General features: G+C 44.5%; 1 protein-coding gene across 10 annotated transcripts in view; it reads right to left on the bottom strand.

Moving 5' to 3' along the window:
- Ccdc57 (coiled-coil domain containing 57) overlaps positions 1-18,563 on the bottom strand; it is a 112,044-nt gene that overhangs the window by 81,405 nt on the left and 12,076 nt on the right. For all 10 annotated transcript variants that reach the window (XR_008222149.1, XR_008222148.1, XR_008222150.1 and 7 more), the window contains 5 exons: positions 6,905-7,006; positions 6,608-6,765; positions 6,403-6,477; positions 4,849-5,049; positions 1,470-1,628 (listed from right to left, as the gene is read on the bottom strand). Coding sequence is in view for 7 of the 10 variants with exons in the window: in XM_052755919.1 (XP_052611879.1) it covers positions 1,470-1,628; positions 4,849-5,049; positions 6,403-6,477; positions 6,608-6,765; positions 6,905-7,006 (695 nt within the window). In the remaining 3 variants the exon portion in view is untranslated. The remainder of the gene's footprint in view (positions 1-1,469; positions 1,629-4,848; positions 5,050-6,402; positions 6,478-6,607; positions 6,766-6,904; positions 7,007-18,563) is intronic.

Genomic DNA, 18,563 nt, shown 5'->3' with positions numbered 1-18,563 from the left:
GTGGTATAGGTGACATTTTCAGAGCTCAGACTGCAACAAGGGCATGTTTTATCTTTTGTTTTGTTTTGTTTGTTTTTTTTCCCCAGACAGGGTTTCTCATTGTAGTTTTGGTGTCTGTCCTGGATCTCTCTCTGTAGACCAGGCTGGCCTCGAACTCACAGAGATCCACCTGGCTCTGCCTCCTGAGTGCTGGGATTAAAGGCCACCACTGCTCAGCATGTTTTATCTTTTAGGTCTACTTAGCCAGCCATCAGGGCAAAGCATATTCCAAAGCAAATTGCAGAGGAAATCAATTGTACAAGGTGCACTCTGCATGCACAGCAGGACTAGGTCAGAATCACTGTCCAATGGTGCCTGGGACTGAAATCACCAGATAGGCAATGCGATTCTAAACCATCTCCTGACTAGAGAAGAACATACAGGAGACTTAGGATTTTAGCTGAATAGCATCAGAATTTGTTGGGTGTAGCTAATCTGTGTTTCAAAGGAAACTTTTAACACGAAGTACATCTGATGGAAGGAAGGGTGTCTCAGAGTTAATCAACTTGGTTCCACTCTCAAGATCAATCAAAACAATAAGCCAAACCCAAAGGAAATAGGAGAAAATAGATAGCAGTAAAACAACTGAGAACAGAAAAAAATCAAATTGAAAAGCTGGTTCTTCACAAAGATCAGCAAAATCAATAGAACTGATAAGCCTCTAGTAAGGCTGGTCTGGGGTAAAGGAGAGACCAACAAATGACCACTGTCATGAACAAGAAGGGCACATGCAGTAAGGTACCAGGAACAGGGCCAACAACTAGATGAAGTGGACAGATGGACACAAAGTACCAAAATGGACAGAAAAAATATCAGAGAGGAAAATCTTAAAAAAAAAAAAAGCAGCTAGCTGGGCAGTGATGGTGGCGCACACCTTTAATCCCAGCACTTGGGAGCCAGAGGCAGGTGGATCTCTGTGAGTTCGAGGCCAGTAATGAGATTAAAGGTGTGTGCCACCACTGCCAGGCTCAAGCACATGCTCTTACAATGAACAGGGAACATATTTTTAATTTTTTTTTTTTTGGTGACAGGGATCCTCTATGTAGCCTTGGCTGTTCTGGAATGCTGTGCGGATCAAGTTGGCCTTGAACTCATGGCAATCTGCCTGCCTTTGCCTCTGCTTCCAGAATGCTGGGATTAAAGCTAAAACGCATGTTGAAGGCAGAGGAAGGCGGCCACTGCTTAGCACCACACCAGCCCTTTATCTGCTTTCCTTCAAGACTGAGATTCTTCATCTCAAAGGTGTCTGGGCACGCCCTCTTGGCTTGGATGTTTGCTCTCTTTACCACCATGATCTACTTGCACCTCTTACCATTCCTCCCCCAGAGAATGCAGGGCCACAGTTGTTTTCTGCTGTTCCAGTCCTGAGGACCTGTAACGGTTCTTGTCTGCAGGAGGCATTCAGCACGGTGCTGCCTTGGGGACAGTACCTGTCTATGTCCTTCTGGAACTTGGCCACCTGTGCCTTGAGTTTCACCTCTTCTTCCTGTAGCATCTGAACCTGAAGGTCTTTGGAGACAGCCTCCTTGGACATCTGAGTGATCTGGGCATCCCAGGCAGCTTTCAAGGCTGCCGTGTCTTCTTGAAGTCTGCACAGGAAGAAGTGTGTGAATGCAGCTGGGTTCCCTTATACAGACTCAGAAGAACGCACACATAGCTGCCCAGCCCTCATAGAAAAGCCACATTAGAAGCCAAACCACTGTCTACATTAAGACCATGGTTCTACTCAGTAAGAAATGTCGAGCTGGGAATAGTGGTGCATGCCTTTAACCCCAGCACTCAGGAGACAGAGGCAGGAGGATCTCTATGAGTTTGAGGCCAGCCTGGTCTACAAAGCAAGTTCCAGGACAGCCAGGACTCTGTTATACAGAGAAACCCTGTCTTGAAAAACAAAAACAAGAAAAGGAAATGTCTAGCAGCCAGCCATGCAAATGTTAACTAACTGACTATAAAGGGCCAATTATGCAGGGTGGGAAGGTGATCTGTACCCACAGCTTATGGGACTGAAGATCTCGGAAGTGCACCTTTCACTGGGCGAATCACAGCACCTGACACATTTCAATGACAGGTAAAAGGAGAGTCTAGAGTCCACTCACCAGCTTGGCAGTAAAGTGCTGCTAGAAGAGCCAACCAAATGGACAGGGTCTCTCTGTGTAGCCCTAGCTATCCTGGAACCAGCTCTGTAAACAAGGCTGGCCTCGAACCCACAGAGATCCTCCTGTCTCTGCCTCCCCCATGCTGGGATCAAAGGTGAGTGCCATGATCAACTGGCCAATTTAAATATTTTTCTTTTTTTTCTTTATGCATATGGGTATTTTGTCTGCATGTGGGTGCTGAGACTTGAACTCGGATACCCTGAAGGAGCAGTCAGCACTCTTAACCACTGAGCCATCTCTCCAGCCCATGTGGAATAAGCTTTAATTTCCTGATAATTCATAGCTCTAAGAACTACTTCTTCCCCTTGGTAGAAAAGTAATTTGGCAGTGATTTCTCTTGTTAAGAAAAAAAAAAAAAAAAAAAAAAAAAGAAATACCCCCATCCCAAAGAAATATGCAGTTGCGAAGTTTGGGAACATTTGCAAATGGCATGACTTCAGTGTTTCTACTGAACACAGTGTCTCCATGGCCGTTTCCTCACCACTCAGGATGGGGGCTCTGCACTGCACACCCAGAGCTGTTACAACAGTTCCTTCAGCACTCACAGTTCCCTGACACAAGTGGAGCAGGTTGCCCAAACACTTTGGCCTGGATGAAATACTGGAAAGCAGCTGGCGTACTGGCGCACACCTGTAATCCCAGCACTGGGTAGGCTAAGGTAAAACAGAGACTTCCAGACCAGCCAAGGCCACACAGGGAGACCTCATCTTTAAACAACAAAATGTTAAGTCCAGAGCTGTACGGTCCTGAAATTCCAATTCTGTTCATACCCACAAAGAATTGGAAGCAAAGTCTATAAAGGAGATCTGCACAGCTGTGCTCCCAGCAGCATTATTCATAAGAGTCAAAGTGGAAACAACCCATGCATGCAGAAAGGGTGAACAGACTGTCACCTGTCCATACTGGGATATCCTTCAGCCTTAAGAGGAAGAAACTCTGACTTAATAACCACTGCACTCCATAGCTCAAATAATTAAAATAGTTAACTTGTGCTATGTACGGTATTTTCGTGTGCATGTGCAGGAGTATGAATGAGGAATTTTTGTGTGTCGGTGCATGTGCATAATAGGTCATATGTCAACCCTGGGTGATGCTCTTCAGGAGCATCTGCCTTGGTTTTGGGGATAAAATCTCTCAATGGGACCTGCAGCTCAATAATTATGTTAGGCTAGCTAGCCAATGAGTTCCCCATGGTTTCTGGGGATGTATATTTTAATACAATCACAATGATTTAAAAGAGAATGGCATTTTATAAATGTGGGTGAACCTTGAGGACTTGAATCTCTGTGACAGGCCAGTCATATAAGGGCAAGTGCCCTAAGATTACAATATGTGCTGTTCCTAGAGTTAGAAAATGCACAGAGAAAGCAGATGGGAGGCTGCTGGGAGACTTGGGGAAGGGGGAAGCTATTCGGAATGAGAACAGCCCTACTAGTGCTGAATGGGAACAGCCCTGCAAATGGATGAACTTTACACTAAAATCAATTAAGTGGTGAGCTTTGCCAGACATGGTGGTACACACCTATAACCCAAGCACTTGGGAAGTTGAGGCAGGAAGATAAATTAGAGGGCAGCCTGGGCTACACATCAAAACCCTGTCTAAGAAGAGTGGGGGGACGAGCCAGGTATAGTGGCATATGCTTGCAGTCCTGGCACTTGGGAGGTGGAGGCACAAGGATTATAATTTTTTTAAATTTTTTAAATTTTTATTTATTTAATGCCGAATGCTGTTTATTGAAGGAGGGAAGAGGTCTTAAATACAGGCTTATAGCACAATGGGAGAACCCCAGAGGGCAGAAGGTCGCTACCAATGTTTTACAATCTTGCATCTAAGCTGTTAATGCCCATTATGCAGGATACACAGACAAGGAACTTCCCTTAAGCATTTAGGAGGGTGGAACCGGCAGGGAATTAGCATAGGAAGGATATCAAGGTCAAGGTCAGCAAGCAAGGCAACAGTTACCCAAAATGGGGGCCAGGACCCTACAGGTCCCCCTTTTACTAAAAAATGAGCTTCTGACTTAGGTTGCGTGGGAAGTCAGCAGGTCACCTTACCTGTCATGGAGATGCCAGCCCAGGCCACACAGGCGCTCTGTCTTAGGTCGGTGAGCGCCCCCCAGGCATTATCCGTAAAGTTTTTTTTTTTTTTTTTTGTTTTGTTTTTTGTTTTTCGAGACAAGGTTTCTCTGTGTTGCTTTGTGCCTTTCCTGGAACTCGCTTTGGAGACCAGTCTGGCCTCGAACTCACAGAGATCCGCCTGGCTCTGCCTCCCGAGTGCAGGGAGGATTATAAATTTAAGGGCAACTAAGAAAACATTTAAGAGAAATGGCTAGGCCAGGCGGTGGTGGCGCACGCCTCTAATCCCAGCACTCCGGAGGCAGAGCCAGGCAGATCTCTGTGAGTTCCAGGTCAGTCTGGTCTACAGAGTGAGTTCCAGGACAGACAGGATACACAGAGAAACCCTGTCTTGAAAAAACAAACAAACAAGGGAGAGAGAGAGAGAGAAACGGCCAGAAAATAAAATGTCCAGAAAGTCCCTAAAGTCCCTCCCACCTACTGCAGGCAATTCCCCTTGGTCTAAAACGGCCCCTGCCTGCCCAGGGCACAGGTACACAGGGCTGTTGGGCAAGGCAGGCCAGAGGCCGTGGCTCACTTGTCAATCAGAGCATTCTTCTCCTTGACATCGTCAGCTCGCGTCCACTCGGCTCTTCGCAGTTGTCCCTCGAGGGTTTCACGGTGGGCTTGGAGCTCCAGCACCCTGGCCTCCAGTGCTTGCAGCTGCTCTGCATGGGCGCCCTTCACTGCTGCCAGCACCATGTCTTTCTCCCTGGCCTGATGGTCAAGCTCTTCATATCTGAAACACATAGAAGGGTCCCACCGTGGCTCAGGCAGTGCCCTGGAACCTTCCAAAGTGTCTGTCATTCTTTCTTACATGACAGTGGTCTCTAGGAAGATGGCTGACTCTGTAGGCAGCATCTGCCTGCTCTTAGCTTTGTAGGAGTAACTTGTGGGGTGAGCTGGCTTTTCCTATGTAAGCAGCTATTCTTAGATGACAGGCTCTTGGACACCCCCCAAAGCTCACAAGACAGACACCAGAACAGGCTCACAAAGCACTTTTAGCACACCACCAAGCTTTGTGACCAGCCCACAGGGAACATGGAACAAGCTCCCTGACTCCCGGATGGGCAGATTCCTGAAAGCTCTCTTAGTTTATCAGTTTGTCTGAACTGCACAAATCATGGCTTGAGAAAACACAAGAGAATCTGTCCCCTCCTCATCCTCCCTCCACAGCACAGCATCTTCCCAAGCACCTACGTGTGCATAGCTAGTTACTGTGTTTCCTCTGGAAGAGAAAGTAAATGATCTTGCCCTGGGGGATGAAACCCTATGGCTGAGCTTCTAGCTGGGATCATCCACGGGCCTCTCACCTCATCCCTAACCCCACTTCATGAAGCTACCTTGCTGACTGTGCTGTTCCAGCATCTCCTGAACCCCATTATAGCCTGGGGGAGGGGCAATGCTTCAATTGCCCTGTTGAAGTCTCCACCCTGAGAAAACACACCATCTACTTCCTGGGTGTCCCAGTCACCTGGCAACGTGAAGCACCTGCTGCTGTTGGCTGGGTCCCAACTTACACTGGTCACAGAAGAAAAAAGAGAGCTCAGAGAATCTACATCCATGACAGTAAGAGGTTACTGTCAACACAGTAAAGTTTGGGGTTACAATCTAAAATTTATAGTTAATAAAACATCCAAGTTTTAAATGTTAACTTTTAATTTTTTAAAATATTTATTTATTTAGTGGTGGGCATGTGTGTGTGGAGTCAGTATTCTTCTTTAACCCTGTGGGTTCCAGGGAGGAAATTGAGGTCACCCTCTGTAGTGGCAAGTGGCTATGCACAGAGCAATCTCACTTGCCCATAAAAGTTAACTTTTACCTAAGGTTATACTTTTTAAAAGCCTGTTTTGGCATTGGAGATTGAATTTAGACTTTCAGGCATGCTAAGCTTGTGTTTTACCAATGACCTGGAGTCCTGGCCCTTAAAATGTTTTGAGTTTTGAGATACTGAAAGTCTAACCCTTTCTGAGGAAGTAAAGCATGGAGCCAAAGCGGCACGTGAGCACAGGCTACCTGTCACAGGGCCCTGGTCTCCAGTGACTAGGACCCAGACTCTTCCAGAGGCACCCACCCAGGCACAAATACTCACTTCCTCCTGAAGGTCTCCTCGGCTCTCTTCCGGGCCAGCTGTAGGGAGTGAAGCTTCTCCTCCAAGTCCTTTATCCTAAACAAAAACTGCATCAGTGAAGAGCACTTACACAAGAGACCCAAGAGCAGAGGGGATAAGCCAGGAAGGCAGAGTCACCAGGATCTGGTCCCGATGGCCACAGTGCCTTGGGAGGAGACCCACGCACCGAGCATCCTTCATGGCCTCCAGACCCTGGAGCTCCAGGGCATGGCCCTGCAGCTTCCTCTCAAACTCCATGTGCTCTGCTTCTGCCTTCTGCAGACTCCCTGCTGCCTGAGCTCCAGCTTCTCTCAGAGCCTGCAGTTCTTTGTTTAGTAGTTTTACCTGAGAAAGATTGAAAAGTTCCAGGGGAGTAGCTGGGTAGGAGGACTAGTGTGGTGCTCTGCAGCACAGGGTGATTACAGCTGCCAACAGGGAACTGGAGAGCTGGGAAGCCTGCAAAAGCCCTGGCAGGGACAGTTACCTTGAGCTCATGGGTCAAGACGACATTGCTCATGTCATCGGCCCTCAGCTGGAACTCATGCTCCTTTCTCTGCATTTCAGATTCAAACTCCAGCAGCAGCTCCTGGAACAAAAGGGTCAGGGGTCAAGGAGGACAGCTACCTCAAACACCTCAGCTCAGGATGTTAATAAAGTTTGCCTGGAGATCAGAGGTCATAGCGAGTCATAAACAGAAGTCACGCCCTTAATCCCGATCACGTGGCAGGCAGAGTCTCTGTGTGGTCAAGGACACAGCCAAGCTGGTGACACACACCTTTAATCCCAGTGCCAACCATAGAGACCTGGAGGTCTGTATAGACAGGCAGTGACAAGGAAGTGATGTGGCTGGGCTTAGAGCCAACGAGAGGGCAGAACAGGAAGGCAATAAAAGCACAGGTTAGACAGGAAGAAGCCCGCTGGGGCATGGTGGTAAGCTAAGGCTAGTCGTGGCTCTTCACTATTTCTCTGATCTCTTCGGCTATTACACCTGTATTTGGCTCTGTGTTTCTTTTTAATAAGACTGTTTAGAAATTCGTCTACAACTGTTCATCATGAACTGCAATGTTTTACAGTACATACAGAAGTGTTCTGCTCCATACACATAATAGTTACTATGAAAAACAAAGACTCAATGTTCTCTACTACCATTCTTCAACGTGTATCTTTACAGATCTTTGGTTTTTATTATGTTAGAGTGTTTAATTTTAAAAACTTCTGTCTGATGCCAGGTGGTGGTGGTGTACGCCTTTAGTCCCAGCACTCGGAGGCTGAGGCAGGTGGATCTCTAAGTTCTTCGAGACCAGCCTGATCTACAGAACGAGTTCTAGGACAGCTAAGGCTATACAGAGAAACCCTGCTTCAAAAAACAAAACAAAACAACTGCTGTCTGATGGATCACTTATGTTTCATTAAACAAAACAAACAAACTGTTAGACTGTCGAGATGGCTCTGGAGGTAAAGGCACCCACCCTCAATCTGAACCTGTGAGTGAGACCCTTGGAACCCGAATGAGAGAATCCTACAAGGCCATCCTCTAACCTCTATGCACTTGGTCCCATACACTCCAAATAAAATTAACAGGGACGAAGAAGGATGGCTTGGGATGCTGAGTGGCAGTGGCCCACACCTTTAATCCCAGCACTCAGGAGGCAGAGACAGGCAGATCTCTGAGTTCGAGGCCAGCCTGGTCTACAGAGCAAGATCCAAGATAGGCACCAAAACTACGAAGAGAAACCCTGTCTCGAAAAACCAAAAAAAAAAAAAAAAAAAAAGTGAAGTGAAGAGTGCTTGTCTTTGCAGAGGATCCAGGTTCAGTTCTCAGCACCACCACTGACCACCACTGGTAGCTTACAACAGCCTGTATATCCAGCTCCAGGAGATACAAATTCTCTCTCTCTCTCTCTCTTTTTTTTTGGTTTTTTGAGACAGGGTTTCTCGGTGAAATAGTCCTGGCTGTCCTGGAACTCGCTCTGTAGACCAGGCTGGCCTTGAACTCACAGAGATCCGCCTGCCTCTGCCTCCTGAGTGCTGGGATTAAAGGTGTGCGCCACCACTGCACAGCTCTCTCTCTCTTACACACACATACATAAACAAAAGAAGTAAAAAATTAAATGAATTTTGGTTTGTGATTAAGACAAAATTAAAAAATAACTTCACACTTATTAATATATATATATATATATGAGTATTTTGCTTACACGTGTGCCTGGTGCCCTTAGAGGCCAGAAGAAGGCATCAGATTCCCTGGAACTGGAGTTACAGTTAGTTGTGAGCTTGTGGTGGTATTGTGCTCCCCAAAATATTGTGCACCCTAATAAACTTATCTGGGGTCAAAGAACTGAATAGCCACTAGATACAGAGGCTAGAAAATGGTGGCACTCACGCCTTTAATCCTAGCATTTCAGAGGCAGAAATCCCTCTGGATCTCTGTGAGTTCAAGGCCGCGTTGGAAACAGCCAGGCATGGTGACTCACACCTTTAATCCCAGAAAGCGAGCCTTTAGTCCCAGGGAGTGATGGTAGAAGGCAGAAAGGTATATAAGGTGTGAAGACCAGAAACTAGAAGCTTTTGGCTGGTTAAGCTTTTAGGCTTTGAGCAACACAGTTCAGCTGAGAGTCATTTGGATATGAGGACACAGAGGCTTCCAGTCTGAGGAAACAGGATCAGCTGAGGAACTGGCGAGGTGAGGTAGCTGTGGCTTGTTCTGCTTCTCTGATCATCCAGCTTCACCCCAATAACTGGTTTCAGGTTTGATTTTATTAATAAGAACTTTGAAGATTCCTGCTACAGTGAGCTACCATACTGGTGCTGGGAATTGAACCTGCGTCCTCTGCTCTAAACTATTGAGCCATCTCTCCAGACCAAGGACAAAATTTATGAAATGACTCTGAACAAACTTCTGTCATTTTGTACTTTATTTACATAAAGCAGCCCTTCTCATCATTGATATCTAAATATCAACCAGCTCTGAAAAAACTTGAAGATGCTTAATGCTCTTACTATAAGATATTCAGTCAAGATTTAACTATTTGTGTAAAAATAAACAAGCACATCCATTTCATTTGTATGCAAATTTGCTTCCATTTCATTAGTATGCAAATTTGCTTTCATTGTTAATAAATGGTTGAATTAAATGCTAACTAAAGTTTTGTTTGTCTTTGTTTTTGACAGGGTCTTACTATGTGGCACAGCCTGGCCTGGAACTTACTATGTAATTAAAAAAAGTTTTAAATGTGTATGAGTGTTGTGCCTGCATGTGTATCTATGCACTGCATGTGTATCTGGTGTTGGCTTGCGTCACATCCAATGGAACTGGGGTTATACGGACAGTTGTGAGCTGCCATGTGGGTGCTGGGGACTGAATCCAGCTCCTCTGGAGGAGCAGCCAGAGCTCTTAGTTGCTGAGATGTCTCTCCAGCCTCAAGTAACTTACTAGTTAGACCAGGCTGGCCTCAGGTTCAGAGATCCACCTACCTGTGCCTCTTAAGTGCTGGGGTTAAAGGTGTGCACCACCATGCCTAGCTCCCAAATAATTATTTTATTTTTTTACATTTATCATTTGCATGTGTGTGTGTTTGCACATGTACACACTTGTGGGAGGTCAGAGGACAACTTGCTGTAGTTGGTTCTCTACTTCTACCGCTGAGTTCTAGGGACTAGGGTCAGGACAGCAGGTCTGACAACAAGTGCCTTGACTTAATGAACCATCTTGCCAGTCAACTGATTTTAAAATAAATTTATCTATGATTTATCACCAGTAAGTGTGTGATTTATATTTCTATTTTATATACATATATCCATATATATAAAGCTACATAAAAATTTCTCAGGTAAGTGGAGCAGTGGTCGTGCACGCCTTTAATCTTAGCACTCAGGAGGCAGAGGCAGGCGGATCTCTGTGAGTTCGAGGCCAGCCTGGTCTACATAGTGAGTTCCAGGACAGCCAGGGCTACACAGAGAAACTCTGTCTCAAAAAAACAAACAATCAAATAAAAATTCTCAGGTAAAATGGGATGATAAATGAAACCACCTTAAGAAGCCTCTCTCTGAGGGATGAGGCTCATGGGTACCACCCTCAGAGGGGCTGGTTAACTCCTACAGTTCGGTTAGCATGCAGGCTATACAGTCATTGCTATCAGGATAGCATACACATTCTGCACATTTCCTTTTCATTTCTCTGACATGATGAGGTCATTCCTACTACCCAGGAATGTCCCATCAGCCTGCTGGCTACTTCTCCCACTTCTGGACCAGTACATCCTCAATCATGTCACTGCTCTGTACAAACATCCAACAGTTTCCCATGTTACCCAAGTTACTGCAAGGCCCTGCAGGCCCACCTGTACCTTGAACATTCATCCTCCTATAAACTTGAACTCTAGCATCTAGGTATCCCTGAGCACACAGGTAGGTACTTGTCTTCCTCCTGCTGAACCCTCTTCTGCACCACCCCATCAATGTCTAATGGCCCTTCTTGACCACTCTCTACTTGAAAGGTGAATCCAACCACACCCCACTCCCTACCCTCCTGTCTCAACACGTCCATCTTGAGAAGGCTAGGGCCCTGGACCTTATTCAGGTAGTTAATTGCTCCAAGATGTTCTTTGCTCTGTGAGGGCAGGCACATCTAGGTATGACAGGTATTTATGCCCAATCTAGAACCTAGAGAGCTACCAGCATGCAGTATGCATTCAGAAACATTTCTGAAATGAATGAGTAAATTTCCTCCAATGTCTGTGACCCTGTGACTAACCAACGAGAAAAAGGGTTTTCTTTGGTCCACAGTGTGTGATAAAATTAGACAGACCAGTTAGTAGCCATCAGTTTACTTCACTTTATAAGAAAAAAATCATTATTTCACTGAATCAGTTCTACTTACAAGGCTGACCAACATGTGAGACTCTGGCCAAAACAGAAAGACAGGTGCTTGAGGAGCAGGACCATGTTTAAGAAACCCTATCCTCCCCTAGGACGACTGTGGCTTATAATAAGTTTTGGTTTTACTCAATTACTGAGCAAGCCTCAATGAAACATTTCACAATTAAGATGGGAATACATACTGTATCAAGCTGATAAAAGAAAGGTGGATAAATTGATTAATTTGAAAAAGTGAAAAATGAAAAAAAACAAAAAAAAAAGAAAAAGAAAAAGTTGAACTGTTTAAAAAGGAGCCAAACAAACATATTTTGCTGGAGTAAAAAAAAAAGGGGGGGGGGGAACTGGGGACTCATCATTCCTCTCCACATTCTATTCTTTCCCTTGTTTTATATATTTTAAATTTTTTTGGTGGTTTCTGCTGGAGTATCCACTGCAGATAAGCACTGGAGGTCTCTTGTTGCAAATCACCCTCTGGAACGATGGAAGGATCTTTCTACTAGCATTTGAAGGAGACCCGATTTGGTGTTGGTGTGGGCCCAGGGTTCTGTTTATGTCTTTCCTCAGGACAATGAGGTTCCTCTTTGGATTCCTGAGCGCTGTGTTCGCCCTGTGGCTGCTGCTGAAACCCAACATGACAGAGACCTATTGGGCCTTAATGAAAAACTCTCCACTTCCGATGCCAATGGGGATTGAGAGCCCAATATAGCCAGCTTTGGCAAGCATTAACATAAGCCTAGGAACTGTAGCCATGCTTTTGGATTCTCCAGAAGAGCTGCCAGCCTAAGTCATGCTGGGATCAAGAAAAATGGGCCTTGGCAGTTCGTGTTCCTGGAGTTGTATCCATGTCAGTGGATGCCCACACGCTCCAGAAGAGAATTTGACATTGCTGCTGCCGTTGTTGCTGTTATAGCAGAGGCAGCCACCGCTGCTATTGTTTCTGGGATTACCATTTCATAATTGCTTACTACAGCTAGCACAGTGGAGACCCTGGCAGCAAAAGTAGCTACCACAGTTAATTAATCTTTCATTCTATTGGGCATGATAAATTTAATTCAATAGTTATATACATTTCGATTGGCTTTGAAAACTATAAATTTATAAACTCAAGTTCCATTTGCTTTTGGGATACCATCTTACAAGGACTCTAATTTGCAGTAAGGCTCGTTAAGGAAGGGAATGGCTCAGTTGCCTTTAGCCTACTGGCTATGGGTGGGATAGGACCTCTGTTGGTCTTTTCTGTGTCGAACACACAGATTGCAAGCCCAGTGCCACTTTGAGATCTTTGGCAGCAGTTAACTCTGCAGCTCACACACGATTGAGCCTGTATGATAATGAGTATTCAGAGATGGGTAATGCCTGGGGGCGCTCACCAACCTAAGACAGAGCGCCTGTGTGGCCTGGGCTGGCATCTCCATGATGGGTAAGGTGACCTGCTGACTTCCCACACAACCTAAGTCAGAAGCTCATTTTTTAGTAAAAGGGGGACCTGTAGGGCCCTGGCCCCCATTTTGGGTAACTGTTGCCTTGCTTGCTGACCTTGACCTTGATATCCTTCCTATGCTAATTCCCTGCCGGGTTCCACCCTCCTGAATGCTTAAGGGAAGTTCCTTGTCTGTGTATCCTGCATAATGGGCATTAACAGCTTAGATGCAAGATTGTACAACATCGGTAGCGAACTTCTGCCCTCTGGGGTTCTCCCATTGTGCTGTAAGCCTGTATTTAAGACCTCTTCCCTCCTTCAATAAACAGCATTCAGCATTAAAAATAATAATAATAAATAAATATAAATAAATAATAAAAAATAAAAAAAATTAAAAAAATAATAATTCCAAAAAAAGATAATAAGCTGTATTTACTATAACAATGTGTAATGTTATATTATATTATGTATATGTTATGTATCACTACAATATTAATTAAACAAATTATCTTGAGTACCATTAAAAAAAAAAGAAAGAAAACAAACTCTCTCCTCAGTCGGTGGTGGCTCATGCCTTTAATCTCAGCACTCAGGAGGCAGAGGCAGGTGGATCTCTGTGAGCTCGAGGCCAGCCTGAGCTAGTTCCAGGACAGCTAGAGCTGTTACACAGCGACACTGTGTCTCGAAAAACCAAAAAAAAAAAAAGAAAAAAGAAAAGAAAAGAAACCCTTTCCTCACAACTACCCCCAATGCCAAAACTGCTCCAGGCCACAGAAGGCTGCTTTGGGCTGGAACAGCCAGCACACACTGGGCACATCTCTGCCTACCCTCCCGAAGCATCCAGAATTGGAGTCGTACCATGCCAAAGTTTCACCTTGACAGTTACAGTACAGACCCACTTCCGACCTGGCCTGCTTCTGGAATGCTGGTAGAGTATAACCAGGTGCTGAATGCTCCTGCTGCCTCGCTGCTGTCGGAAGCCATGCTTTCCCTGCCATGGCAGACTGGCAGCCAGAATGAGTCTCCCTCCCTTAAGATGCTTCTTGTCAGCTCTTTAAGCACAATGAGGAGAAAAGAAATAAAAGTGAATGGCTTTTAAGATGCTGAGGAAAGGCCGGATGTAGTGGTGCACACCACTGATCCCACGCTCAGGAGACAGAAGCAGGATGATCTCTGTGAGTTTGAGGCCAGAGCAAGTTCCAGGTCAGCTTGGGCTACATAGTGAGATCCCAACTGAAAACAAAAGAGGATCAGGTGTGAGGTCACATGACTGCAATCCCTGCCTTTGCATGGCAGAGCAAGATGATTTCAGGGAGTCCGAGGACTACACAGTGACACTCTGTCACTTGTTTCGGAGGTGTGATGTTTTAGCACATGCCTGGGCAGACCAATGTGATGAAAGCAATTCTCAGTGAGGGTTCCCTCTGCTCAGGTACTTCAGGTCAATCACCAAGGTGAGCCGTCATGTCCACGACGTCGGAGGTGTGATGTTTTAGCACATGCCTGGGCAGAGACCAATGTGATGAAAGCAATTCTCAGTGAGGGTTCCCTCTATTCAGGTACTTCAGGTCAATCACCAAGGTGAGCCGTCATGTCCACGACGACACTGTAATAGACTCAATGAATCAGGGACAGCAACTAAATCCATTGGCAACATTTTGAATGTCAGAGGTTGGGAAGCAGAATCTGACAAAAACTCTGAAATTCAAGTTGCGGCTCTGAACCTGTCACAGCCAAGACAGGAGCAGGAGCCCTGGCGGCCCCTTCAGACTCTGGAGGCAACACATTCCTCACTTGGTGTCATGAGTAAACTCCTGAGTAACTTACACTGCATGGTGGAAGTGTAAGTAGGGGAACATAACTACTACCTTCAAAAAGGCTTCCAGGTGTTTCCCCTTTCTTCTCCCTCTTCATTTTTGTTGTTGTTTTCTTGTTGTTTGTTTTTGAGATAGGGTCCACTGTGTAGTCCTGGCTGGCTTGGAACTCACAGAGGTCCTCCTGCCTCTGCCTCCTGAATCCTGGGATTAAAGGTGTGCGCCACCACACCTGCAGCTGCCAGTTTTGAATGGGACCTAAAACACGAGGAGGCTCTCCAAGAGGGCAAGGCTGCTGTGCCTCCTGTTCCGTCCCTTGGGCCATATAATCCACCAGATCCTGAGGTGACCCCATGGACTGGAGGTGACCCCATGGACCTGACATACAGGTGCTGCTTGGAGCCTTTTAGATTTTGGAGTGAAGCTTCAACTCCATCCACAGACAACTCGTGTGTCTTTAGGCCAGGGATGCAGTTCAATTGCGTAGTATGTGCAAGGCCTGGATTTTATCCCCAGCACTGTCTACAAAAAAAAAAAAAAAAAAGAAGAAGACAAAACCTGCTCTTTTTCTGTTTATTTGGTTTAGTTTTTGTTTGGCTGGTTGTTTTGTTTGTTTGTTTTCCAGACAGGGTCTCACTCACTATGTAGACCAGGCAGGCTGGTCTCAAACTCAGAGAGGTCTGTCTGCCTCTGCCTTCCAAGTGCTCAAGTGCTGGGATTAAAGATATGTACCACTAAGCCGGCTCCCATTTCCTTTTTGTGAGAAAACTCTTGGTCAGCCACTGGATCTTGGTATAAACCGAACACTTGGCCATAAGGCCCCAATTTACCATGTGACTCCAGCTGGTTCATCATCTGACCCACGAAGCTATAGTTTGGCATTTGCTGCAATACACCATCAAGGAAAACTAGTATCTACAGGACTGGACTTAAATAGACCCAAGATCATAGTAAGTTACAAGGGCTCCTGCCCTCATTCCTGCTACTGCGCCTTCTCTCTGCCATGTAAACAAGCAGATCACAGAGGAAGATAAGACTTGGTTCCAAAGTGATTTTCAGGAACCACCTGAGGGTGCATAGCTGCAACACGCAGGCTCTCCCTAAACATCCCTGAGGACAGCAGTCCTTCCTTTGGGCAGTGAACCCAATTGTACATTTTGTTTGGAAGAAACAAAAAAGGGCAAATATGCAATTATATACTGATTTATGTGCTGTAGCCAACGGTTTGTCTGGATGGTTGCCTCCTTGGAAGGACTATGATTAGAATAATGGTGAGAAAGACAACTAAGGAAGTATGTGGGCAGATCTCTTCAAATGGGCAAAGGGTGTGAAAATCTTTATGTCGCATGTAAATAAACACTCAACAAAAGTTGACCTCATCATACTTCAAAAACCTGTACTCCACAAAATTGGAAAATCTGGAAGAAATGACAATTTTTCTGGATAGATACCACACACCAAAGTTAAATCAAGACCAGATAAACTATTTAAATAGACCAATAACCCCTAAAGAAATAGAAACAGTCATTAAAAGTCTCCCAACCAAAAAAATCCCAGGACCAGATGGTTTCAGTACAGAATTCTACCAGATTTTCAAAGAAGAACTAATTCCAATACTCTTCAAATTGTTCCACACAACAGAAACAGAAGGAACATTACCAAACTCTTTTTAAGGCTACAATTACCCTGATACCCAAACCACACAAAGATGCAACAAAGAAAAAGAATTAGAGACCAATCTCCCCCATGAACATTGATCCAAGAACACAACAAAAAAATTATCCTCCATGACCAAGTAGGTTTCATTCCAGGGATGATGGTTCAACATACGAAAATCTGTCAATGTAATACACTGCTGTGGGATGGTCTGTATGTTAAATGTGTTGCTGATTGGTCAATAAATAAATCACTGATTGGCCAGTGGCCAGGCAGGAAGTATAGGCGGGACTAACAGAGAGGAGAATTGAGAGAACAGGAAGCTGGGTGGGAGAGACACTGCCAGCTGCCACCATGACAAGCCGCATGTGAAGATGCCAGTAAGCCACGAGCCATGTGGCAAGGTATAGATTTATGGAAATGGATTAATTTAAGCTGTAAGAACAGTTAGCAAGAAGCCTGCCACGGCCATACAGTTTGTAACCAATATAAGTCTCTGTGTTTACTTGGTTGGGTCTGAGCGACTGTGGGACTGCAGGGTGACAAAGATTTGTCCTGACTGTGGGCAAGGCAGGAAAACTCTAGCTACAATACACCATATAAACAAACTGAAAGAAAAAAACCACATGATCACTTCATTAGATGCTGAAAAAGCCTTTGACAAAATCCAACACCCCTTCATGATAAAGGTCTTAGAGAGATCAGGAATACAAAGAACATTCCTAAACATAATAAAGGCAATTTACAGCAAGCCAACAACCACCATCAAATTAAACGGAAAGAAACTCAAAGTGATTCCACTAAAATCAGGAACAAGACAGGGCTGTCCACTCTCTCCATATTTATTCAATATAGTACTTGAAGTTCTAGCTACAGCAATAAGACAACAAAAGGAGATCAAAGGGATGCAAATTGGAAAGAAGTCAAACTTTCACTATTTGCAGATGATATGACAGTATACATAAGTGACCCCAAAAATGACTCCTACAGCTGATAAACTCCTTCAGTAAAGTGGCAGGATACAAGATCAACTCAAAAAAAAAAAAATCAGTAGCCCTCCTATATACAAATGATAAACGATCTGAGAAAGAAATCAGAGAAACAACACCCTTTACAATAGCCACAAATAATATAAAATACCTTGGGATAACACTAACTAAACAAGTGAAGGACCTGTTTGATAAAAACTTTAAGTCTCTAAAGAAAGAAATTGAAGAAGATGTCAGAAAATGGAAGGATCTCCCATGCTCATGGATAGGTAGGATTAACATAGTAAAAATGGCAATCTTACCAAAAGCAATCTACAGATTCAATGCAATCCCCATCAAAATCCCAATACAATTCTTCACAGACTTGGAAAGAACAATACGCAACTTCATAGGGAAAAACGAAAGACCCAGGATAGCCAAAAGAATCCTGTATAATAAAGCAACGTCTGGAGGCAACACCATCCTTGACCTCAAGCTCTACTATAGAGCTATAGTAATAAAAACAGCTTGGTACTGGTATAAAAACTGACATACAGATCAATGGAATCGAATTGAAGACCCTGACATTAATCCACACACATATGAACACCTGATATTTGATAAAGAAGCCAAAATTATACAATGGAAAAAAGAAAGTATCTTCAACAAATGGTGCTGGCATAACTGGATGTCAATATGTAAAAGATTACAAATAGATCCATATCTGTCACCAGGCACAAAACTCAAGTCCAAGTGGATCAAAGACCTCAACACAAATCCAGTTACACTAAACTTAATAGAAGAGAAAGTAGGAAGTACTCTTGAACGCATTGGCACAGGAGATCACTTCCTAAATATAACACCAGCAGCACAGACACTGAGCACAACAATTAATAAATGGGACCTCTTGAAACTGAAAAGCTTTTGTAGGGCAAAAGACACGGTCAATAAGACAAAAAGACAGCCTACAGAATGGGAAAAGACCTTCACCAACCCCACATCTGACAGAGGACTGATCTCCAAAGTATATAAAGAAGTCAAGAAACTAGACATCAAAATACTGAACAATCCAATTAAAAAATGGGCTAAAGAGCTAAATAGAGAATTCTCAAAAGAAGAATCTTAAATGGCTGAAAGACATGTAAAGAAATGCTCAACATCCTTAGTCATCAGAGAAATGCAAATCAAAATGATTCTGAGATACCACCTTACACCTGTCAGAATGGCTGTGATCAAAAACACTAATGACAGTCTATGTTGGAGAGGATGAGGAGCAAAGGGAACACTCCTCCACTGTTGGTGGGAGTGCAAACTTGTACAACCACTGTGGAAATCAGTATGGCAGTTTCTCAGAAAATTGGGAATGGATCTACCTCAAGACCCTGCCATACCACTCTTGGGCATATA

The sequence above is a fragment of the Peromyscus californicus genome, unplaced genomic scaffold (genome assembly GCF_007827085.1).
Source record: "Peromyscus californicus insignis strain IS unplaced genomic scaffold, ASM782708v3 Scaffold_3__1_contigs__length_106647218, whole genome shotgun sequence".
Taxonomy (NCBI): domain Eukaryota; kingdom Metazoa; phylum Chordata; class Mammalia; order Rodentia; family Cricetidae; genus Peromyscus; species Peromyscus californicus.
This window is presented reverse-complemented; position numbering and strand designations above follow the sequence as displayed.